At 44.0% G+C, this 20,076-nt stretch overlaps 1 protein-coding gene across 6 annotated transcripts in view; it reads left to right on the forward strand.

Annotated features, from left to right (window-relative positions):
• Positions 1-245: 245 nt before the first annotated feature.
• The window catches only part of LOC111950797 (seizure protein 6-like), a 249,655-nt gene continuing 229,824 nt past the window's right edge, over positions 246-20,076 (forward strand). For all 6 annotated transcript variants that reach the window (XR_011473977.1, XM_023968695.2, XM_023968690.2 and 3 more), the window contains exon 1: positions 246-582. Coding sequence is in view for 5 of the 6 variants with exons in the window: in XM_023968695.2 (XP_023824463.1) it covers positions 498-582 (85 nt within the window). In the remaining variant the exon portion in view is untranslated. The remainder of the gene's footprint in view (positions 583-20,076) is intronic.

Below are 20,076 nucleotides of genomic sequence, written 5' to 3' on the forward strand. Positions count from 1 at the left end.
CACTTTTTAGTTTTGATATATGCTGATCATCGAGTTCTCAAAATTCTAGCAATAACATGCATGCATACATGCCAGAGTCATTGAAAAAGTTGAAATATCTATGTGGAATGTGATTTGTTGCGCATTTGAAATGCCCAGTCCTATACGGAGTAGTAACTTTTCCTCGGGGCGGAAGTTGTACCGTTTGCTGACGCTAGGAGCTGTCCATGGTGCTGAAGCGTCAGCAGCGTATTAGCTGTCTTGACGGTGCTGACAGCACAGAGAGCCAGGAATCTGTTTACTGAGCGTTACAATTAAACGGGCTCTGCGTTTCAGTTGATTCTTGTCAGATCTGCTTATTGCGCGACTTGCTAAATAAGTGCAAAAGCAGCACGGCTTTCTCTGTGTTTCACAGACCTCACGGACATTTTATTCATACGTTTGCTTATTTTGCTCTGGAAAGTATTTAATACAAGGACGTATTCTGTGAGCAGAGAGCGACTTCGACTTCAGTAGACATGTGTATAAGAAGAGACGACCAATTACACGTCATCTTTACGGTGTTGGTTCTCGCTGCTGCGGTGACAAGCATACATGGGCAAGGTAAGAAATAGATTCAGTCCTACGTGGAGTTCTGGAGAAAATGACTACGTTTTAATGTCAGTCTGCTACGATAGTAGACTATTTGCGATATCAGCCCCTACGGCTCCGCGTACGGTATCAACTGTTCCTGGCACCAGATCTACAAGTGTGTTTGTGCTCTTAGTATAATTCTATATTTATATGCATAAGTCCATTAAGGACAAGGATCTGTATTCTGTCCCTGATATCCTCGCATGCATCCCGGTCTGTCTACAATAAAGTAAAATCCCCCAAAAGCCCTTAGTACTTGGAAGCAGAAAGAAAACGTCACAGGGACTTACGTTACTTAATTCCTTTAAAACATGATGTAATATTTAAAAATGTTTCACTGGCTGTGTTTGCATCATTATATACATTTAATCAAGCTTAGAGCTCTACTTAGTCATAACAAACACATGGAACAAAAGTTAAGCATGCCCTTAGTTAATAAATAAATATATGCTGTAAATATATGGAATACAAATGCAAATATTGCACCAAACATAACATACACTCTCAATTAACATAGTTACTGATCATATTGCTTGATTCATTAAAATGGGCAAGGGGTTTGTAAAAAACATTTTAGGAGTCTACTTTGTACTCTATCACAACACGTTTGTTTTGGTTTTTGACAACCGGATTCCAAGAACAACTGTAATGGTATATAATAATTATGGCATACAATACTGCCTTTCTGGTTAAGAAACATCAATGAAAAGTCATATTCAATAATGTAGCATASAATTAGGAGTAGCCTAGAACAACATTTTACGCAACACCGGGGTGCGCAGACCTTTACTATTTGTGTGAGATGGTCCATGTGGCAGACGGTGAATAAGATTCTAATCCTCAGGAAGATGGAGATTACTGACCGAGCTGTTTGACACAGTTGAGTGCTACAGCGGGAAGCGCCTCTACCCATTGCACAGTGCAACGGTCTTTAAAACAAATATATATWTTTTTTTAGGTGCAATGGTCTCAGTTATTTATGTTCTGTCCACACAATTTTATAAAGCCATGTCACTCGAACTTTGTAGTCTGTAAACAATATCCCAATCTTTATTCAATTATGTGACTTTTAAATGTCCTAAACCAATTTAGGCTAGTCTACTATTTTCTCTCCACAATAGTCATCCCTATGATTATGAGAAACCACATCATTTTTTCCTTTTGCCTCTGAGCAAGTGAATATTTAACCTCTTTGCTTTCACCTGCAGATCTATGAGTTTAGTTTTTCAGTCATCGTTTATTTTTCATAGAAACTGGATCGATACTGTAGACTGACATGAACTTCATCTGAGCCAGTCTATGCATCATGAGACATGCAATTTATTCTGTATCCATAATGTCATGTAAATAACTCATGCCATGCACTGTTCAGGCTCTCTACACAGAGATCCCATCAAATACTTTATGAATAAGACCCTATGAATTGCAAATTCCCCTTTGTGTGAAACCATTAGCTATTTGTCTAAGGAGCTTAGAGGATTGCGTATAGAGTACTAACTGTGAGAGTGTATAAACAGGCCGACAGTCTGCGTCAACAGCTTTCCCACTCTCTATTGCAGTCATCCGGTACAGTAGACCAATATGTTCAAGGGGTATTTCAATGTCATACACTGATTTCTCATCGGCATAATGTGTTGTGTACGTTCCCTTTATTCACAGATGATGACAGACCAATAAATACTTATATAACTAGATTTAATAAAAAAGTCTTCACTCCTGGTGTCAAATTATGACAACTGACTACACTGTCATGATACAAGCCATTGATTTGGTTGACCGATTCAGCTGACCAATTACATTAAAAAAATAACAGTTAAAGACATGATATGAAGTTACAGTAGCTGTCAGCTGACACCAGGCATAACTGTTTATGTCATATGTTGAGTCATTATTATGACTGCATTATTTAGGCCTAACGACGAAGCATCAAGTAAACAACAACTTCTCTGTGTCGTGACAGCCCATAGTGCTTAGTATGAGATCAATTCATTGCTGACTGCTTAAAGAATTACAACAGCCTCCCCGTAAACACACCAGCTGACCAGCATCCCTCGCTCACCGCTGAACACTCCTGGAAGAAGGAACAAAATGCACACAGTATTTTTGTTAGAGCAAAGTACCTTTGATAGTTTCCATTAGTGCATTCAAGGCTGAAGATATTTAATAATAACAATCAGCGATGTAAATGTGCCCTTGTGGTGTTTTTTTCTGTGTAAACTTGAGCAATGTTTTTAATGCATCAGACTTTCACGGAGCAGAAAACCAAGCCTTGCTTCACTTTTCTTTGTATGGCTGATGTCAGCCTGGATTCAAAGCTTTGGCTAGAGACAAATTGCTTAACACCTTGAAATACAATGGAATGGTATTCATCTTGACAGGGTAATTACTGCTCAGTGATCACTATCTATCTTAAGCTATTTTAAGGTCTGACCTTTCACCTTTCTCCTTTGTCTTTAAAGAGCGGCTATCATGCATGCTATTCATGCTCTCTACAATACGCACGCACGCACGCACACACACACACACACACACACACACACAAACGATTTCCCATTCTTTCTTTGGATATCTTGGTTTGTAGTAGTAGTTTGTGTTTCCAACATTTTCACAGTAATTCGGAGCCCATTATCTCTGTACAGTGTCCCACATTATCTGAATGTGCTAACATGTGCAGGGTGGGATCTAGGAGATTGAGTTTGGGGATGTTTTATGTATCCTGCAGCTCATTAAATCAATTACGAGCCCCTCCTGGTTGATGGAGCTCTCCTTGACACGCCACTGTTYGTTTGAATATTGTACTAAAGATGAAAGTCTATGATTAGAATAATGAGCCATTCAACAGAGCTGTGTTGTGGAAGAATGAAGGATTATTACCCATGGTTTGTGCTAGATGGGGGTTCAGGGGCTGGAATATGCCTGGAAACAGGTACTTATTACTCTAAGAATTGCAAATTAATTTAAATTGCACGACAGAGGTTTTCACTAAAAGTCCATATTTTATTTTTGCTCTTGGGGACACAGTTATCCTCCCCAAGTTTTGTGGGAGCTTGATATTGAGACAGGGTGGGGGTAGCTAGTTCCACTTTCAGATAGATGTACTGTAGACAACATAGAAAATCAAATATTGACAATTTCTCAATAGAATTACAAGCTTATGTAAGTTGATGTACTCTTAATCGATAGCATGCAGTCATTCAGTCTATAGCCTAAAAAAAATTCATAAAGCCACCATCAACTTAGTCACGGATGGAGCATTTGAGATAAATGAGTGACACCCCCACCTCATTTTAGAGCGAGGAGAGAAAGCCTGTCATTCTTTGTGATCCGGAGTAATCGTTTCCTCACAGCGTTTTTAGGAAGGTGGTGGGAGTGTGTGGCACACAGGCAGGCAGCAGACGTCCCATTCAATTATACTGCACGTTCTTGAATTCTGATCATCCTGTAATTTCAGAGGAGGGGATAGAAAATGTTCAACACCTGTTTTCTGGATTACTGGTGATTAACTTCATCAAGGGCCATTCAGCATCTGCACGCTGTCATAATTAGTTTCGCTTTCCTTCAGCTTGTCAATTGTAAATGAGAGTCATTATGCCAGAATGACCCCTTTTCCGGGCTTGGCGCCTGACAGTGCCGTTCCCTGCTTCTCTGCCTTTCTGCCTCTCTCGGCCTACCAGGTGGAGCATATAACCTGGCTTTATGCTGCCATTTGTCAGCTCTCCARCTGATAAGGCTTTCTGCTCTTACAGTATGTCACATGCATTGTAATGTCAGTCATCATCTTTTTTAAATGTGGTTTAAAAGGTTTATATTTTTGTGGAAACTATTCTGTAAATATCTTGTTAAAATAATCTCTGAATTCATTTACATTTTACCCTGCAATGATTTTCTCTATTTGACATTTTGTTGCTGTATGTACTCAATGTAGAATTAATTCCGTTGTTCTTGTATAAATAAGGGGTTGCTTTAGTCGTCAAAACCTTAGCTTAGAGAAAAGCATGGAACCTTTCATGGCTGTTTACCATTGCTTCACTCTAAGTGGCCCTGGGTATGGCTCTTTGGTGATAGATAAGGATTTGATGAGCAGGTTCTTCAGGAGGACTTATCATCCGTTTTCAGATCGTGATGGTTCCTCTCGTCACTCTCCTGGRAATCTCCAGTGGGGTGAAGCACATTTAGAGGGTTCACACCGACCGCAGCCCATTTCACCCGGGCCATGCGTGCAGCGATGGAAATAAGAAATCTCTTCAGAGGCGGATCCCATCACTCACAGCCAATCCTTTTATGATATATCACCCTCAACAGAGAGGGTCGAGGCAAGAAGCGGTTAAGAGAGGGTCAGGGATTGAAAAAACGTGACTCGCCAACATCAGTGGCAATGTAGATTAAGTGGATTCTCCCTCCCTCTCTGCCTCTCGTGTCCACCTCCATTTGACCTCTGACCTCCATCTCTCAGCTGAATAGAGTGCTGCCTGCTGCTACCTCGTCAAGGCAGAGCAGAGTGGGCTGAGCTTTTAGCTGCCGTCCCTTGGGCCTTTTGCCTTATCAATCCTACAATCACTGTCCCACAAAAAAAACAGTCAGTGTGGTGAGCCCCTCCCCCAGTTCCCCACCCCAGTGTTCACGCTCTGCCAGGCTGCGTACACACCTCTCTAATCAGGAGTGGCGTGTGCTTGGGCTGCAGAGGAGCTGGCTCTCTGAAACAATTAGGCCCAGGGATAGCTCCAGCTCTCTTCCCCCTGTTCTGAATGCCAGATCCCATCTAGAAAGCACTTCATCTGGGCTGGCACAGAGGCCCTAGCTCGGCTGGGTAGCACCGTGTGGAAGGCAACAGGTAATAGCCTGTGTAATGTGTTTGGAGGAGTAGCTTTASTATTCACAGCCAGCGTTGACCTCAGCCAGGCAGGGCCACCCCCACAGTAATTTCCTCTGAAAAGATGTAATTGAATTCATCAGGAAGGGTAAACATATTGTAAGTAGCAGAGTGAGATAATGATGTTGTGGATAGATCWAGGAAGGGGATAGCAGCTTCACAAGTAATTGAAAATGGGCAAAGCCAAACACAATGGTATTGGTAGTGTGTCTGACTTACGCACTTTGCTTTTTCAGACAAGCTAGCTAAATACTACCACACTTTGTGGTGTCCTACATTGACTCAGATGGCAGATTTCTTTTTTTTTACCACACCAGCCATGGGAGCTGACTACGAAATTCAGCCTGACTACTAAAAAAGCTCACTCCAATCACTCCCCCTCACAAAACTAATTCCATTTTAGGAGAACCTTTCTGTGATTTGTTTAAAGGAGGCAGTTTAAAGGACACACACATAAGCAAACACACACAACCGAAGCTGCACACACTTGCACAGGTACGCATTCAGACAACGATTGCAATCGGATAAAGCAGAATATTAGATTTTGGTGATGTGTTTTCTGTAGATATTGCTGTGCAAGTACAAAACAATTCAGGCTGTTATCTCAAACTGATTGACCATTGCAGAAGAGCTTTCTTCCCTGAATAGCAGGCAGTCCAGTGGAGGCTTATCCATCCAATCCTAATCTTAGGAAAATAAAACCTTTTAGTTTATTTCCAACTTCATACTACTTCTTGCTACATATCTATATATTGATTGTGTTGTTGTCCCCTGTGTAGGTTTGCTGGGCTTTTCTGTTATAGAAGAGTGCCACTCGGTTCCTGCCATTTACCTCCTAGCACTCTTCCTACCAACAGGGCTATGATGTGGTTGTGGTCGTGGTTGTGAACATCTCATCCCTGTGTTGAGAGGTATTTAACCATGATCCCAGAGAATCCTGCCGCATGTATAATTGAGAGGTTTTCACATCTGCTGCCATGTCAGAAATATTGAACATTGTCGCTCAGGGGAACCACGGGGCAGACTGTTCTGTTCTGTTCTGTTCTGTTCTGTTCTGTTCTGTTCTGTTCTGTTCTGTTCCTTTCTGTTCTGTTCTGTCAGTGCAGACTTTGTTCTGTTCTGTTCTGTTCTGTTTTGTTCTGTTCTGTTCTGTGTCAGTGCAGACTGTTTCTGTTCTGTTCGTTGTCAGTGCAGACTGTTTCTGTTCTGTTCTGTTCTGTTTGTTCTGTTCTGTTCTTTCTGTCAGTGCAGACTGTTCTGTTGTCTTGTTCTGTTTCAGTGCAGACTGTTCTGTTCTGTCAGTGCGACTTTCTGTTCTGTTCTGTCAGTGCAGACTGTCTGTTCTGTTCTGTCAGTGCAGACTGTCCTGTTCTGTTCTGTTCTGTTCTGTCTGTCAGTGCAGATGTTCTGTTCTGTTCTGTTGTAGTGCAGACTGTTCTGTTCTGTCAGTGCAGACTGTTCTGTCTGTTCTGTCAGTGCAGATGTCCTGTTCTGTTCTGTCAGTGCAGACTGTCCTGTTCTGTTCTGTCAGTGCAGACTGTCTGTTCTGTGTCTGTTCGTGCTTGTTCTGTTCTGTCAGTGCAGACTGTTCTGTTCTGTTCTGTCAGTGCAGACTGTTCTGTTCTGTTCTGTCAGTGCAGACTGTCCTGTTCTGTTCTGTCGTGCAGTGTTTGTTCTGTTCTGTCAGTGCAGACTGTTCTGTTCTGTTCTGTCAGTCAGACTGTTCTGTTCTGTTCTGTCAGTGCAGACTGTTCTGTTCTGTTTGTCAGTGGACTGTTCTGTTCTGTTCTGTCAGTGCAGACTGTTCTGTTTTGTTTGTCAGTGCAGACTGTCTGTTCTGTTCTGTCAGTGCAGACTGTTCGTTCTGTTCTGTCAGTGCAGACTGTTCTGTTCTGTTTCTGTCAGTGGCAGACTGTTTTGTTCTGTTCTGTCAGTGCAGACTGTTCTGTTTTGTTCTGTCAGTGCAGACTGTTCTGTTCTGTTCTGTCAGTGCAGACTGTCTGTTTCTGTTCTGTCAGTGCAGACTGTTCTGTTCTGTTCTGTCAGTGCAGACTGTTCTGTTCTGTTCTGTCAGTGCAGACTGTTCTGTTTCTGTTCTGTCAGTGCAGACTGTTTTGTTCTGTTTGTCAGTGCAGACTGTTCTGTTCTGTTCTGTCAGTGCAGACTGTTCTGTTCTGTTCTGTCAGTGCAGACTGTTCTGTTCTGTTCTGTCAGTGCAGACTGTGCAGTGAGTGGCCTGTAATTAGGACGCTCCTCTTTCGATTAGTTAGCAGAGGAGCCGGATCTCTGTTAGGCCCTCACATTGATTGGTCTGTTGGGCTTTTTCCAGGTTAAATCCGTCCTGTGGTAACCTAACGTAGCAGGCGTAAAAGAAATGCCTGAAACTACATGCTCCATATTCTGGTCATGACGAGAAAGGAAAAAACTGTCGGGGGAGGTTCTCTTCTGCACTTTCTTGTAAATGTGGAGGAGGAGTTAAGATGGAGTATCACAATTCCAGTTGGAAACAACTTCAGAGAGCCAGCTAGCAAACGTGCCATAGCTAGCTGCTATACAATATGTTTCACTGGGACTGTAAACAGCGAGGCGCGCGTCCAAAAGCAGAAGCCGTGTCCTAGGCTGTCTACCTTTTCCCCTGAAAAGTGGATGTTGCCTACTCAGCTGAAGGTGGTCATGTGGTGCCAGACGAGCCCAAGGCTTTCTGTCTTTATGAGGCTATAATGAGGCCAAAGCCCAGCTGAGGACTCCTGTGTCCCTCGTTGTTGTTGATCAAATAAAAACGTAAAGAGCTGTATTGTGTGCATTCAGTCATTATATCATCTCTTTCATTCATTTATGAAGGTTTTCATCACTGAGTTTACCTATTGTTTTACCTTTCTTTTGGTTAACTGATTCAATATATTATGTAATATGYCCGCATTGGCTAAAAGTCCATTTTGTTGTACTTGTAAATAACAAACCAATCATAAACAAACCAATCAATTTTCCTTGGACTACCCACCCTTCTCACATCATTCACACTGAAACAAAACCACACACTCCCAGGACAGCCACAGCCTGTATTTCTGTAGAGCGGCCACTGTAGCTGAGAGGATTGTATGTGTGTGGTGAGATGAAAGCCTGGTGTATATAGCCATTCTGCTCAGCCAGCGCCAGCAGCTCTGACGAACAGCGAGACAGACAGACAGTGCTAAATGTCTGTGTGCTGAAGCTCCCTCTCCCTGCACATTGCCAATGCATTGGAAGACAGAGAAAAAGCTGCCTTGAAGGCTGGTGTGATTATAGCGTATGTGAAATACTACTCTTCTCTCCAGCCATGTTTAAAATGTATTATCTATCTGCAGTTCCTTGTGGAGCACTTGCATGTGAATGTGATCAGCCTACTTCACTTCAGGGACCTGGCTTTGAGTGGATGGCTCTCCAAGTAAATGTATGTGTGTTTTTATTTTCTCAAGCTAGATGATTCACAGGTAGAAGACAGAGGGAAGGGAGAACGGCTTGGAGACATTGGTTTGTTTTATAATTTTTCACTCGCCACTGCTTTTGGTATTCAATGATACATGTATGTGAGTGTGTTATTTTTCCAATCCCGCCCAACACCCAAATAACATAGAGAAGTTAGGCTATCTGGTTGGTGTGTGTAGATCAGACCACCACTCAGGCTACACCTCTACATGTATATTGTAATTGTAATATCTGTACAGTTCATAGATCATTGGTTTTAATGTGCTTGTTGGAGCCATAATTATTAGCTGTAGACCTTGTCAATAATTCACTCAATACAATTTAGTCAGCAATTTACCTTCTGACGTATTACTGCAGTGTGATTTCCTAAAGTCGAGACAAGAACATCACTCTATCGAACAAGCCTGACCTTGATGGTAAATCCTGTACTCTTGCATATTTATTTTTTCATCTGTTATGATTTATTCACTGTTCAGAAAATATTGCAATTTACAAAGCAACATATGGATGGATAAAGTGTGTGTAGGTCAGTGTGTATCTATGCACAGGTGTGTATGTAGGCTAGTATGCATGCATGCGTGTATGAATGCTTGAGTTTTCAGCTAAATTGAATAATTGTTATTATTTTTTTATTTATTTAGCCTTTATTTCACTAGGTAAGTCAGTTAAGAACAAATTCTTATTTACAATGACGGCCTACCCCAGCCAAGCCCGGACGACGCTGAGCCAATTGTGCGCCGCCCTATGGTACTCCCAATCACGGCCGGATGTGATGCATGTAACGATCGTCCTGGGAAGAAGGTGACCAAAACGCAGCGTGGTAAGTATTCATGTTATAAATTTTATCAAAACTGAACACTAAACAAAATAACAACGAGGAAGAACGAAAACGAAACAGTTCTGTCAGGTAATACACACAAAACAGAAAACAACTACCCACAAACCACAGGTGGGAAAAGGCTACCTAAGTATGTTCTCCAATCAGAAGACAACGATAGACAGCTGCTCTGATTGGGAACCATACCAGGCCAAACACATATAAATAGAAAACATAGAAAAACACATAGAATGCCCACCCAACTCACGCCCTGACCAACCAAAATAGAGACATAAATCTCTAACGTCAGGGCTGACAGTACCCCCCCCCCACAAGGTGCGGACTCCGCCAAAACCTAAACCTATAGGGGAGGGTCTGGGTGCGTATCTATCCACGGTGGCGCTCTTGGTCGGACGGGACCCTTGCCGCCGACCCCGGACTGGGGGACCCTCGCGCGTGCTCCGGACAGGAGGGCACTCTGCTGCTCCGGACAGGAGGGCAACTCTGGCTGCTCCGGACAGGAGGGCGACTCTGGCTGCTCCGACAGGAGGCGACTCTGCTGCTCTGGACTGAAGCCGCCACTGGAGGCTTTCGGACAGTGAGGGCGACTCTGGCTGCTCCGGACTAGGAGGAGCGACGCTGCTGCTCCGGACAGAGAGGCGACGCTGCGCTGTCTCCGGAAGGAGGCGACTTCTGGCTGCTCTGGACTGAAGCCCGTCACTGGAGGCTGCGGACAGTGAGGGCGACTCTGCTTGCTCTGACTGAAGCCCGGCACTGGAGGGTCTTCGGACAGCAAGAGGGCGACGCTGGCTTGCTCGGACAGGAGGGGAGACTTGGCTGCATCTGGACTGAAAGCCGTCACTGGAGGCTCGACAGAGGGCGACGCTGGCTGCTCCGGAACAGGAGGGAGACTCTGGCTGCTCAGGACTGAAGCCGCGCGAGGCTCACAGGGCGCCTGGAGGCTCCGACCTAGAGGGGTCGCTGAAGCGCTCCGGACTAGAGGCGACGCTGGAGGCTCCGGACTGAAGCTGTCGACTGAGGCTCAGACTGAAGGGCATCGCTGGAGGCTCTGGGACTGACGCGCCTCGATGGAGGCCTCGTGTCATAACTCCTCACTGGAGGGCTTCATGCCAAGGATCATCACTGAGGCTTCTTGCCATGGATTATCACTGGAGGCTTCCGCCGTGCGATCATCACTGGAGGCTTCGTGCCATGGATCATCACTGGAGGCTTTGTGCCATGGATTATCACTGGAGGCTTCGTGCCATGGATCATCACTGGAGGCTTCTTGCCATGGATCGTCACTGGAGTGGAGAGACACACAGGAGGCCTGGCTCCTGGAGAAGGCACAGGACTCACCAGGCTGGGGAGACATGCAGGAGGGTTAGGGCTTAGCACAGGCACAGGACTCACCAGGCTGGGGAGACATGCAGGAGGCCTTGTCCTTGGCCGAGGCACCGGATACACTGGGCCGTGGAGATGCGCTGGAGGTCTCGAGCAAAGAGCCTGCACAACCCGTCCTGGCTGGATGGTGACTTTGGCCCTGCACGTGCGGGGCGCAGGCACAGGACGCACTGGGCTGTGCAGACGCACTGGAGACACAGTGCGCAGAGCCGGCGCAGGATATCCTGGGCCGTAGACATGTACTGGAGGTCTGGAGAGCAAGGCTGGCACACTCCGTCCTGGCTCGATGCCCACTCTAGCCCGGCCGATGCGAGAAGTTGGGATATAGCGCACCGGGCTAAGAACACGTACTGGAGACACCGTGCGCTCCACCGCATAACACGGTGCCTGACCAGTACGACGCTCGCCACGGTAAGCACGGGGAGTTGGCTCAGGTCTGGGGCTGCCTCTCGTGCACGTTTCCTCGAGCCAACTCCTCGTAGTGTCGCCGCTCCGCTCTAGCTGCCTCCAGCTCCTCTTTCGGACGGCGATACTCTCCCGGCTGTGCCCAGGGTCCCTTGCCGTCCAAGATTTCCTCCCATGTCCAGGAGTCCCCTTCCACCACGCTGCTTGGTCCTTTGGTGGTGGGTAGTTCTGTAACGATCGTCCTGGGAAGAAAGTGACCAAAACGCAGCGTGGTAAGTGTTCATGTTATAAATTTTATCAAAACTGAACACTAAACAAAATAACAATGAGGAAGAACGAAAACGAAACAGTTCTGTCAGGTAATACACACAAAACAGAAAACAACTACCCACAAACCACAGGTGGGAAAAGGCTACCTAAGTATGGTTCTCAATCAGAGACAACGATAGACAGCTGCCTCTGATTGGGAACCATACCAGGCCAAACACATATAAATAGAAAACATAGAAAAAACACATAGAATGCCCACCCCAACTCACGCCCTGACCAACCAAAATAGAGACATAAAATCTCTAACGTCAGGGCGTGACAGTACCCCCCCCCCCACAAAGGTGCGGACTCCGGCCGCAAAACCTAAACCTATAGGGGAGGGTCTGGGTGGGCATCTATCCGCGGTGGCGGCTCTGGTGCGGGACGTGGACCCCGCTCCACCTTAGTCTTGGCCCACTTASGTGGCGCCTCTGGAGCGGGACAATGCAGCCTGGAATTCAACGTAAAATCAACACCATGTCATTGGATTTAGGTTAAAAGTAGGGTGAAAAAATACAAAATGTCCTTACGTTAATGACTTTTTACAAATCCAATCAGTTTTCCACGTTGGTTCAACATCATCATGTTTTTTGGGAGTTGAAATGACGTGGAAACAATGTTGCTTCTGCCAGTTTTTGCCCAGGGGGCAGTGTGCGTGTGTGCCCTCAGGGTCTTTCTGTCTGACTCTCCATGCATCTAGCCCTATGTCGGCAGCGTGTTATCAGCCCTATGTCGGCAGCGTGTTATCGGAGAAATCCAATCTTGTCACATCAAGCGAGGCCCCTGTCCTCTGCCACAATGGAACAGACTGACGTCTCCTGGCCGACGAGATATTCTGCTGTTCTGAGCTGTCATTTGAATGGCAGATGACACCCCGTCAGTCAGTCACAGGAGAGATGCGGCGAGAATAGGGATGGCCAATCATCACACAGATGGCCTCACCCCATCGCCTCTGGAGACACACTACGCCTCAGCAAGGGCAGGCTCAGATTCACACTCACAGCAGACACAGATTCTATTATAGTTTCTAGTCTGGAGAGAAACGCACATGCACAATGTTTCGTTGATGGAGCATTTTGCATGTTATTTATTTATTTGAACTTTTCCAAGATCCGATACACAGACTGTTATTTTACTTGGCGATGACATATTCAGCTCTTGTTTGTCATGTTGTGAAAGAGACAAAACAAGTATCAGTGAGTTTGTTATTTTCAATCAACTCCTCCCTGAATTGTGTGCAGGTGAAATGGTTCAGTGCCAATCAGAGAGAGGATGGTAATCAGAGGAGCTGAGGGTTAGACCCTGTCATGCTCAGTGAGATGTGGGGTCTGGATGGTTGAGCTCACTGGAACATTATCCAGATGTACCATGGTAGCATCTAGCTAACCCGGTCTTATAGTCTGCTCCATTAGACTACAGGCCTGTTATTGTAACACACGGTAGTCAGAAAGGCAGAGGCAAACAGACAACATCCTGAAGACTGCAATCTACTGGTCCAACCCAACACTGCAAAGTTTGTTAGATCAGTTTTAGTCTTGTGTTTGGGAGTTGGAGTTACTCAAAGGATATTGTCTCAGATGTACTCTATTCTATGAGGAAACACAACAATGGGCAATTTATTCAATCCACTTTTTGTGTCAGTTTACGTATCACAATAAAAGTTATATTATAGTAGTGTGAGGGAAACACACGTTGCAACACAGAGCTGTTCTCTCTCCAATATCATTTTAAGAGGATATTGAGATGAGAAATGAGAATAGTGGGGACTGGGGTGTATTGAGAGTTACCGGGCGAGTGTGTCTACCAGGCGAGTGTGGGGGAGTCTCTGCACATGAGCCGTTGCTGTGTGTACATCCCAGGATTAAATCTGGATTATGGAGGCAAACAGAGAAAGGGAACTATGACAGTAGGGGATGATCCTAGCCAGGGCTGGAGAGTGGGCTGCCCACAGTTCACACACAACACACACTGTCTGTATGCGGGGCTGGGGTAAACATGCTTATTCTCTTGTCTGGCTGTTAGAGAAAATAACATTGTTTGTTTTTAAGCTTTGCTGTTACAATTGGGAGTCAGGTAAACACCAAAAACTGACTACCATTGAGACATGCATCAATTCAAACCCTAATATTCTCACATTGTGAGTCATCTTCTGAGAACGGTGGGGAAAGTAGGGAGGAACATAAGAGAAATCATTTTAATGGACTACGCGAGGCCCCAAAAGGCATGTAATGTCATCCCAAAAAGACAGTATGTACTATAATTGCTCTGGGTTGTTCTAACAAGCTCTTAGCCAAAGAAGAAGCTTGCAAAAATATGCCTCTAGCAGATGGTACCATTGTTGCCCTCTTGTTGCTTTTCACCACTAACATCAGTAGCATCATAGACGTAACTCCTGTGCCTGGTAGCAGGCACTTCTTTGAAATGACTGCTATAATGGGGAGCCCAGATGTTTATCGCAGACTGGCTGAGGAGCGGGACGTGGGAACGAATACTGTGCCAAAGATCATCTGAAGGCATCCTTTGAGAAGACGTCCTTGATGTCGCTATCAACTCATCTCACATGCTTTTCCTGAATTTGCACAATTTGCTGTATTTCCCTGTAAAACGTCCCTCTCCTCCTCGCTGTCCTTTTAACAGAACAAAAGGCTGCTATCACAGTTGTCTGTCAGTGTGTAGAGAGGCCCAGAGATGGTCCAGGTACAGAGACTCAGATAAACAAGGCATGTCTCTTATCATTCCCCCCAAAAGACAGGGCCGGCAAAGGGCGGATTCTGTCTATCGATATTTGTTTTGTAATATTTTTCTGTTGCTATTTATTTACCACAGTAGCACCAGATGTATCATAGCACACCACACACACACACACGCCACATAGAAGCAGCAGATTTCACACCAACGGAAGTATAATAGCATCTGTAWTAAGATTACAGTAGTGGAGGCATGTGTTGTATTTTCATGGCAGGAATCGCACGATGGTTCATCTGAGGTGGAAGTTTGTAAACAATTTGACAGAGAAAGATAGTGAAAGGGACGAAGAGAGAGAGAGAGGGAAGCAAGAGATAAAGAGGGAGAGAGAGAGAGCGAGGAGAGAGAGGAGAGAGAGAGAGAGAAGAGAGAGAGAGAGAGAGAGAGAGAGAGAGAGAGAGAGAGAGAGAGAGAGGGAAGCAAGGAGATAAAGAGAGAGAGAAGAGGGGAGGAGAGAGAGAGAGAGAGAGAGAGAGAGAGAGAGAGAGAGAGAGAGAGAGAGAGAGAGGGAAGCAAGAGATAAAGAGGAGAGAGAGAGGGGAGGAAGAGAGAAGAGAGAGAGAGGAGGAGAGAGAGCAGACGAGAGAGGAGAGAGAGAGAGAGAGAGAGAGAGAGAGAGACAACGTGGTACATGCCCTTTGGGTAGGATGCCGACTCATTCTCTCTTGGGGAGGTGGAGGTTGTGAACGTGCTGTCTGAGGTGGCACCCCCATAGGCACGCCTGTCATACAGTTGACTGCCCGTGCTCTGAGTCACTTCACAGCTAGGCATGCACAACCATAGCTGCACTCAGCACAGAGTCTGGCGACCCCTTTGACCTCTCCAACGTGGGGATGACTTGTTTCCTTTTTGTTTACTGCTATTAGCAAAACACAACTCCTTTATAGTCGCCTTCATTTTGAGAGTAAGTAACAACCCTAGAGGGTTTTGAGAAGATCTTACCAAGACGTGCCTGCCTGCCTGCCTGCCTCACAGCTTCAATGCAATTACCTTCCGTTAATAAAGCTGCCCAGTCCTGAGGCTGGGTCGCCCTCCCCTGCTCCCCCCGGCCCTCCTCGGCCCCTAGACACTCACTGTGTAATCAAACTAACGAAGACCTCTGCTRGTGAGGCGCCAGGCTGTTTACCTTTGCTGCTGTGTGGATTGACGGCCGGGCCGTCTGAACTGAGGCATGGATTGATGTGAAAAGCACCTCGGTTGCTGCGGGATGGAGGGAAAGGCAGGCAGAGGCAGCCCTCCTCTGAGGGGGTAGGCTAACTGAGTTTGACAGAGCTGTTTCTGCTGAGAGGCTGCAGGGATGCTGCTTCCTGGGCCAACTCCAGGACCCTCAGCTTTGTGTCTGGATGTGGAGTTGAGGAAGTGGTGAATGGTAATGCAGAGAGGAGGCCCAGTAACCCCTCTGTGGACTGTCAGCGTGCTGAGAACAGCAGCACACCACTCACTCCTCTCTGTGAATCTGCAGCCTTTCTGAATTTTCCCCTCTATTTATATTACACTAAAATGTTCTTGCTTCCCAAGAGCTTAAGTAAAGCTTTCATTTAGAAATCCAGGGCTTAAAAACAAAGGTGTCATTGTACGCTGATGATTCATGTTTTCTTTTAAATCCACAATTTGGATCCCTCCACAGCCTCATAGAGGATCTAGATACTTTTTCTAACCTCTCTGGAGTGTACTATATTACGTGTTGGATCACATTTTTTTTTACTTTTACACTATCGTGTAGTTTACCAATAAAATGGTCTGATGGTGATGTGGATATACTCGGTATACATATCCCGAAAGAAAGAAATGATCTCACTCTAATACATTTAATAGAAAGTTAACAGAAATAGATAAGATCTTGCTGCCATGGAAAGGTAAATATCTGTCTATTTGTCGAAAAATCACCCTGATTAACTCTTTGGTCATAGGCCCAGTTTACACTGATTAACTCTTTGGTCATATCCCAGTTTACACTGATTAACTCTTTGGTCATATCCCAGTTTACCCTGATTAACTCTTTGGTCATATCCCAGTTTTACCCTATTAACTCTTTGGTCATTATCCAGTTTACCCTGATTAACTCTTTGGTCATATCTCCAGTTTACTGATTAACTCTTTGGTCATATCCCAGTTTACCCTGATTAACTCTTTGTCATATCCCAGTTTACCCTGATTAACTCTTTGGTCATATCCCAGTTTACCTGATTAACTCTTTGGTCATATCCCAGTTTACCCTGATTAACTCTTTGGTCATATCCCAGTTTACCCTGATTAACTCTTTGGTCATATCCCAGTTTACCCTGATTAACTCTTTGGTCATATCCCAGTTACCCTGATTAACTCTTTGGTCATATTCCCAGTTTACCCTGATAACTCTTTGGTCATATTTCCCAGTTACCCTGATTAACTCTTTGGTCATATCCCAGTTTACATATTTTGTTATGGTCTTGCCTACACCTAGCGCACAGTATTTTAAATTATTAGATTTTTTTTTCTTCAGTTTTATTGAGAACGGCAAGTTAGACAAAATTAAACAGGCTAATTTATATAATGAATATGAATTTGGAGGAAAGAAATTCTTAAATATTAAAGCATTAGACCTCGCAATAAAGGCTTCAGTCATGCAAAAGTTATACTTAAATCCGAACTGGTTCTCTAGCAAATTAGTAAGAATGTCTCACCATGTGTTCAAGAAAGGCCTTTTTCCCTTTATTCAGATTACAACCTCTCACTTTATTCAGATTACAACCTCTCACTTTCAGTCATTTGAAAAMAAAATCATCTCCCAAATATTGCTATTTTAAAACAAGACAAAAAATTGGTTGCAATTTCAATTTAATCCACCAGAAAAGGACAGAACAAATTACACAACAAATATTGTGGTAAAACTCAAATATACGACAAAAAAAGGTATAATCTTCATGAATTATATCATAGGACTGGTGGAGTTGTCATACATACAGCTAACAAAAACATATGGAAATGTCTGCTTTACCCAAAATTACAACCAACTACAACATTACAGCAAAAATGGAAGAGGAAGGAAGAAAAAGTAAAGAAATGGTCTGCCGGCATTAAAGACCTTCATTGGTTAAAGAAAGTATGCCAGTTTCATTTAAGGACCAAAAAATGGACAGCCGTGCCATATAGATTGCAAAAGAGATTTTTGACATACCGATTCTATGGCAAATGGTCTATGAACTGATACGCAAAACGACGCCGGATTCAACATTTTTCAATTTAAATTATTATACAGAATTCTTGCAACCAACATAATGTTATTTATATGGCGGATACAACCTTCCCAGCTCTGCAGATTTTGCTGCGAAGAGGCAAAATCATTAGATAATTTGTTTTGGTATTGTCCATACTGTTGGTAACTTGTTTTTGGTCACAGATCCAGAAATGGCTGAAGAATTGCAATATTTACCTGGAGGTAACCCTGCAGATAGCTCTACTGGGCGATCTGAAAAGTCATAGTCAATTGATCAATAAAATAATATTTTTTGCAAAAAGTTTTATTTTCAATTTACAATCTGTAGAAACAATGAGAATAGAATGGTTCAGAACTTTTCTGAAACATCACAGGACAGTTGAAAAATATATGGCAAATAGAAACCCAATATGGATGGTGTTAAGAGATAGATGGAAGGGGTTGAATGGAGTTGAAGGTTGGGACGAATAACAACAAACAATAACAAGATAACTAATGTAAAACATACTGTGTCCATAAAACATTTATGGGTTAGGAACTTTTGTGAAAGAGCACAGTTTGAAAGATATGGCAAAMAGAAATCAAACCAGAATGACATCAGAAATAGATGGGAGAGGTTGAGGATAGAGGAAGGACAGGAGTAGAAATAAACAAAATATACAATTGAAGTCGGAAGTTTACGTACACCTTAGCCAAATACATTTAAACTCTGTTTTTCACAATTCCTGACATTTAATCCTAGTAAAAATTCCCTGTCTTAGGTCAGTTAGTATCACCAATTTATTTTAAGAATGTGAAATGTCAAAATAATAGTAGAGATTATTATTATTTATTTAAGCTTTTATTTCTTTCCTCACATTCCCAGTGGGTCAGAAGTTTACATACACTCAATTAGTATTTGGTAGCAATGCCTTTAAATTATTTAACTTGGGTCAAACGTTTCAGGTAGCCTTCCACAAGCTTCCCACAATAAATTGGGTGAATCTTGGCCCATTCCTCCGGACAGACCTGGTGTAACTGAGTCAGGTTTGTAGGCCTCCTTGCTCGCACACACTTTTTCAGTTCTGCCCACAAATTTTCTATGGGATTGAGGTCAGGGCTTTGTGATGGCCACTCCAATACCTTGACTTTGTTGTCCTTAAGCCATTTTGCCACAACTTTGGATGTATGCTTGGGGTCATTGTCCATTTGGAAGACCCATTTGCGACCAAGCTTTAACTTCCTGACTGATGTCTTGAGATGTTGCTTCAATATATCCACATAATTTTCCTGCCTCATGATGCCATCTATTTTGTGAAGTGCACCAGTCCCTCCTGCAGCAAAGCACCCCGACAACATGATGCTGCCACCCCCGTGCTTCACGGTTGGGATGGTGGTCTTCGGATTGCAAGCCTCCCCCTTTTTCCTCCAAACATAACGATGGTCATTATGGATAAACAGTTCTATTTTTTGTTTCATCAGACCAGATAATTTCTCCCAAAAGTACGATCTTTGTCCCCATGTGCAGTTGCAAACCGTAGTCTGTTTTTATAGTGGTTTTGGAGCAGTGACTTCTTCCTTGCTGAGCGGCCTTTCAGGTTATGTCGATATGGGACTCATTTTACTGTGGATATAGATACTTTTGTACCTGTTTCCTCTAGCATCTTCACAAGGTCCTTTGCTGTTGTTCTGGGATTTATTTGCACTTTTCGCACCAAAGAAAGTTCATCTCTAGGAGATAGAACGCGTCTCCTTCCTGAGCGGTATGACGGCTGCGTGAACCCATGGTGTTTATACTTGCATACTATTGTTTGTACAGATGAACATGGTACCTTCAGGTGTTTGGAAATTGCTCCCAAGGATGAACCGGACTTGTGGAGGTCGGCAATTTTTTTTCTGAGGTCTTGACTGATTTCTTTTGATTTTCCCATGATGTCAAGCAGAGGGGCACTGAGTTTGAAGGTAGTCCTTGAAATACATCCACAGGTACACCTGCAATTGACTCAAATGAGGTCAATTAGCCTATCAGAAGCTTCTAAAGCCATGACATCATTTTCTGGAATTTTCCAAGCTGTTTAAAGGCACAGTCAATTTAGTGTATGTAAACTTCTGACCCACTGGAATTGTGATATAATTGTGGAAAAATTGCTTGTGTCATGCACAGAGTAGATGCCCTAACCGACTTGCCAAAACTATAGTTTGTTAACAAGAAATTTGTGGAGTGGTTGAAAAATGAGTTTTAATGACTCCAACCTAAGTGTATGTAAACTTCTG

This window comes from Salvelinus sp. IW2-2015, linkage group LG23, assembly GCF_002910315.2.
Source record: "Salvelinus sp. IW2-2015 linkage group LG23, ASM291031v2, whole genome shotgun sequence".
Taxonomy (NCBI): Eukaryota; Metazoa; Chordata; class Actinopteri; order Salmoniformes; family Salmonidae; genus Salvelinus; species Salvelinus sp. IW2-2015.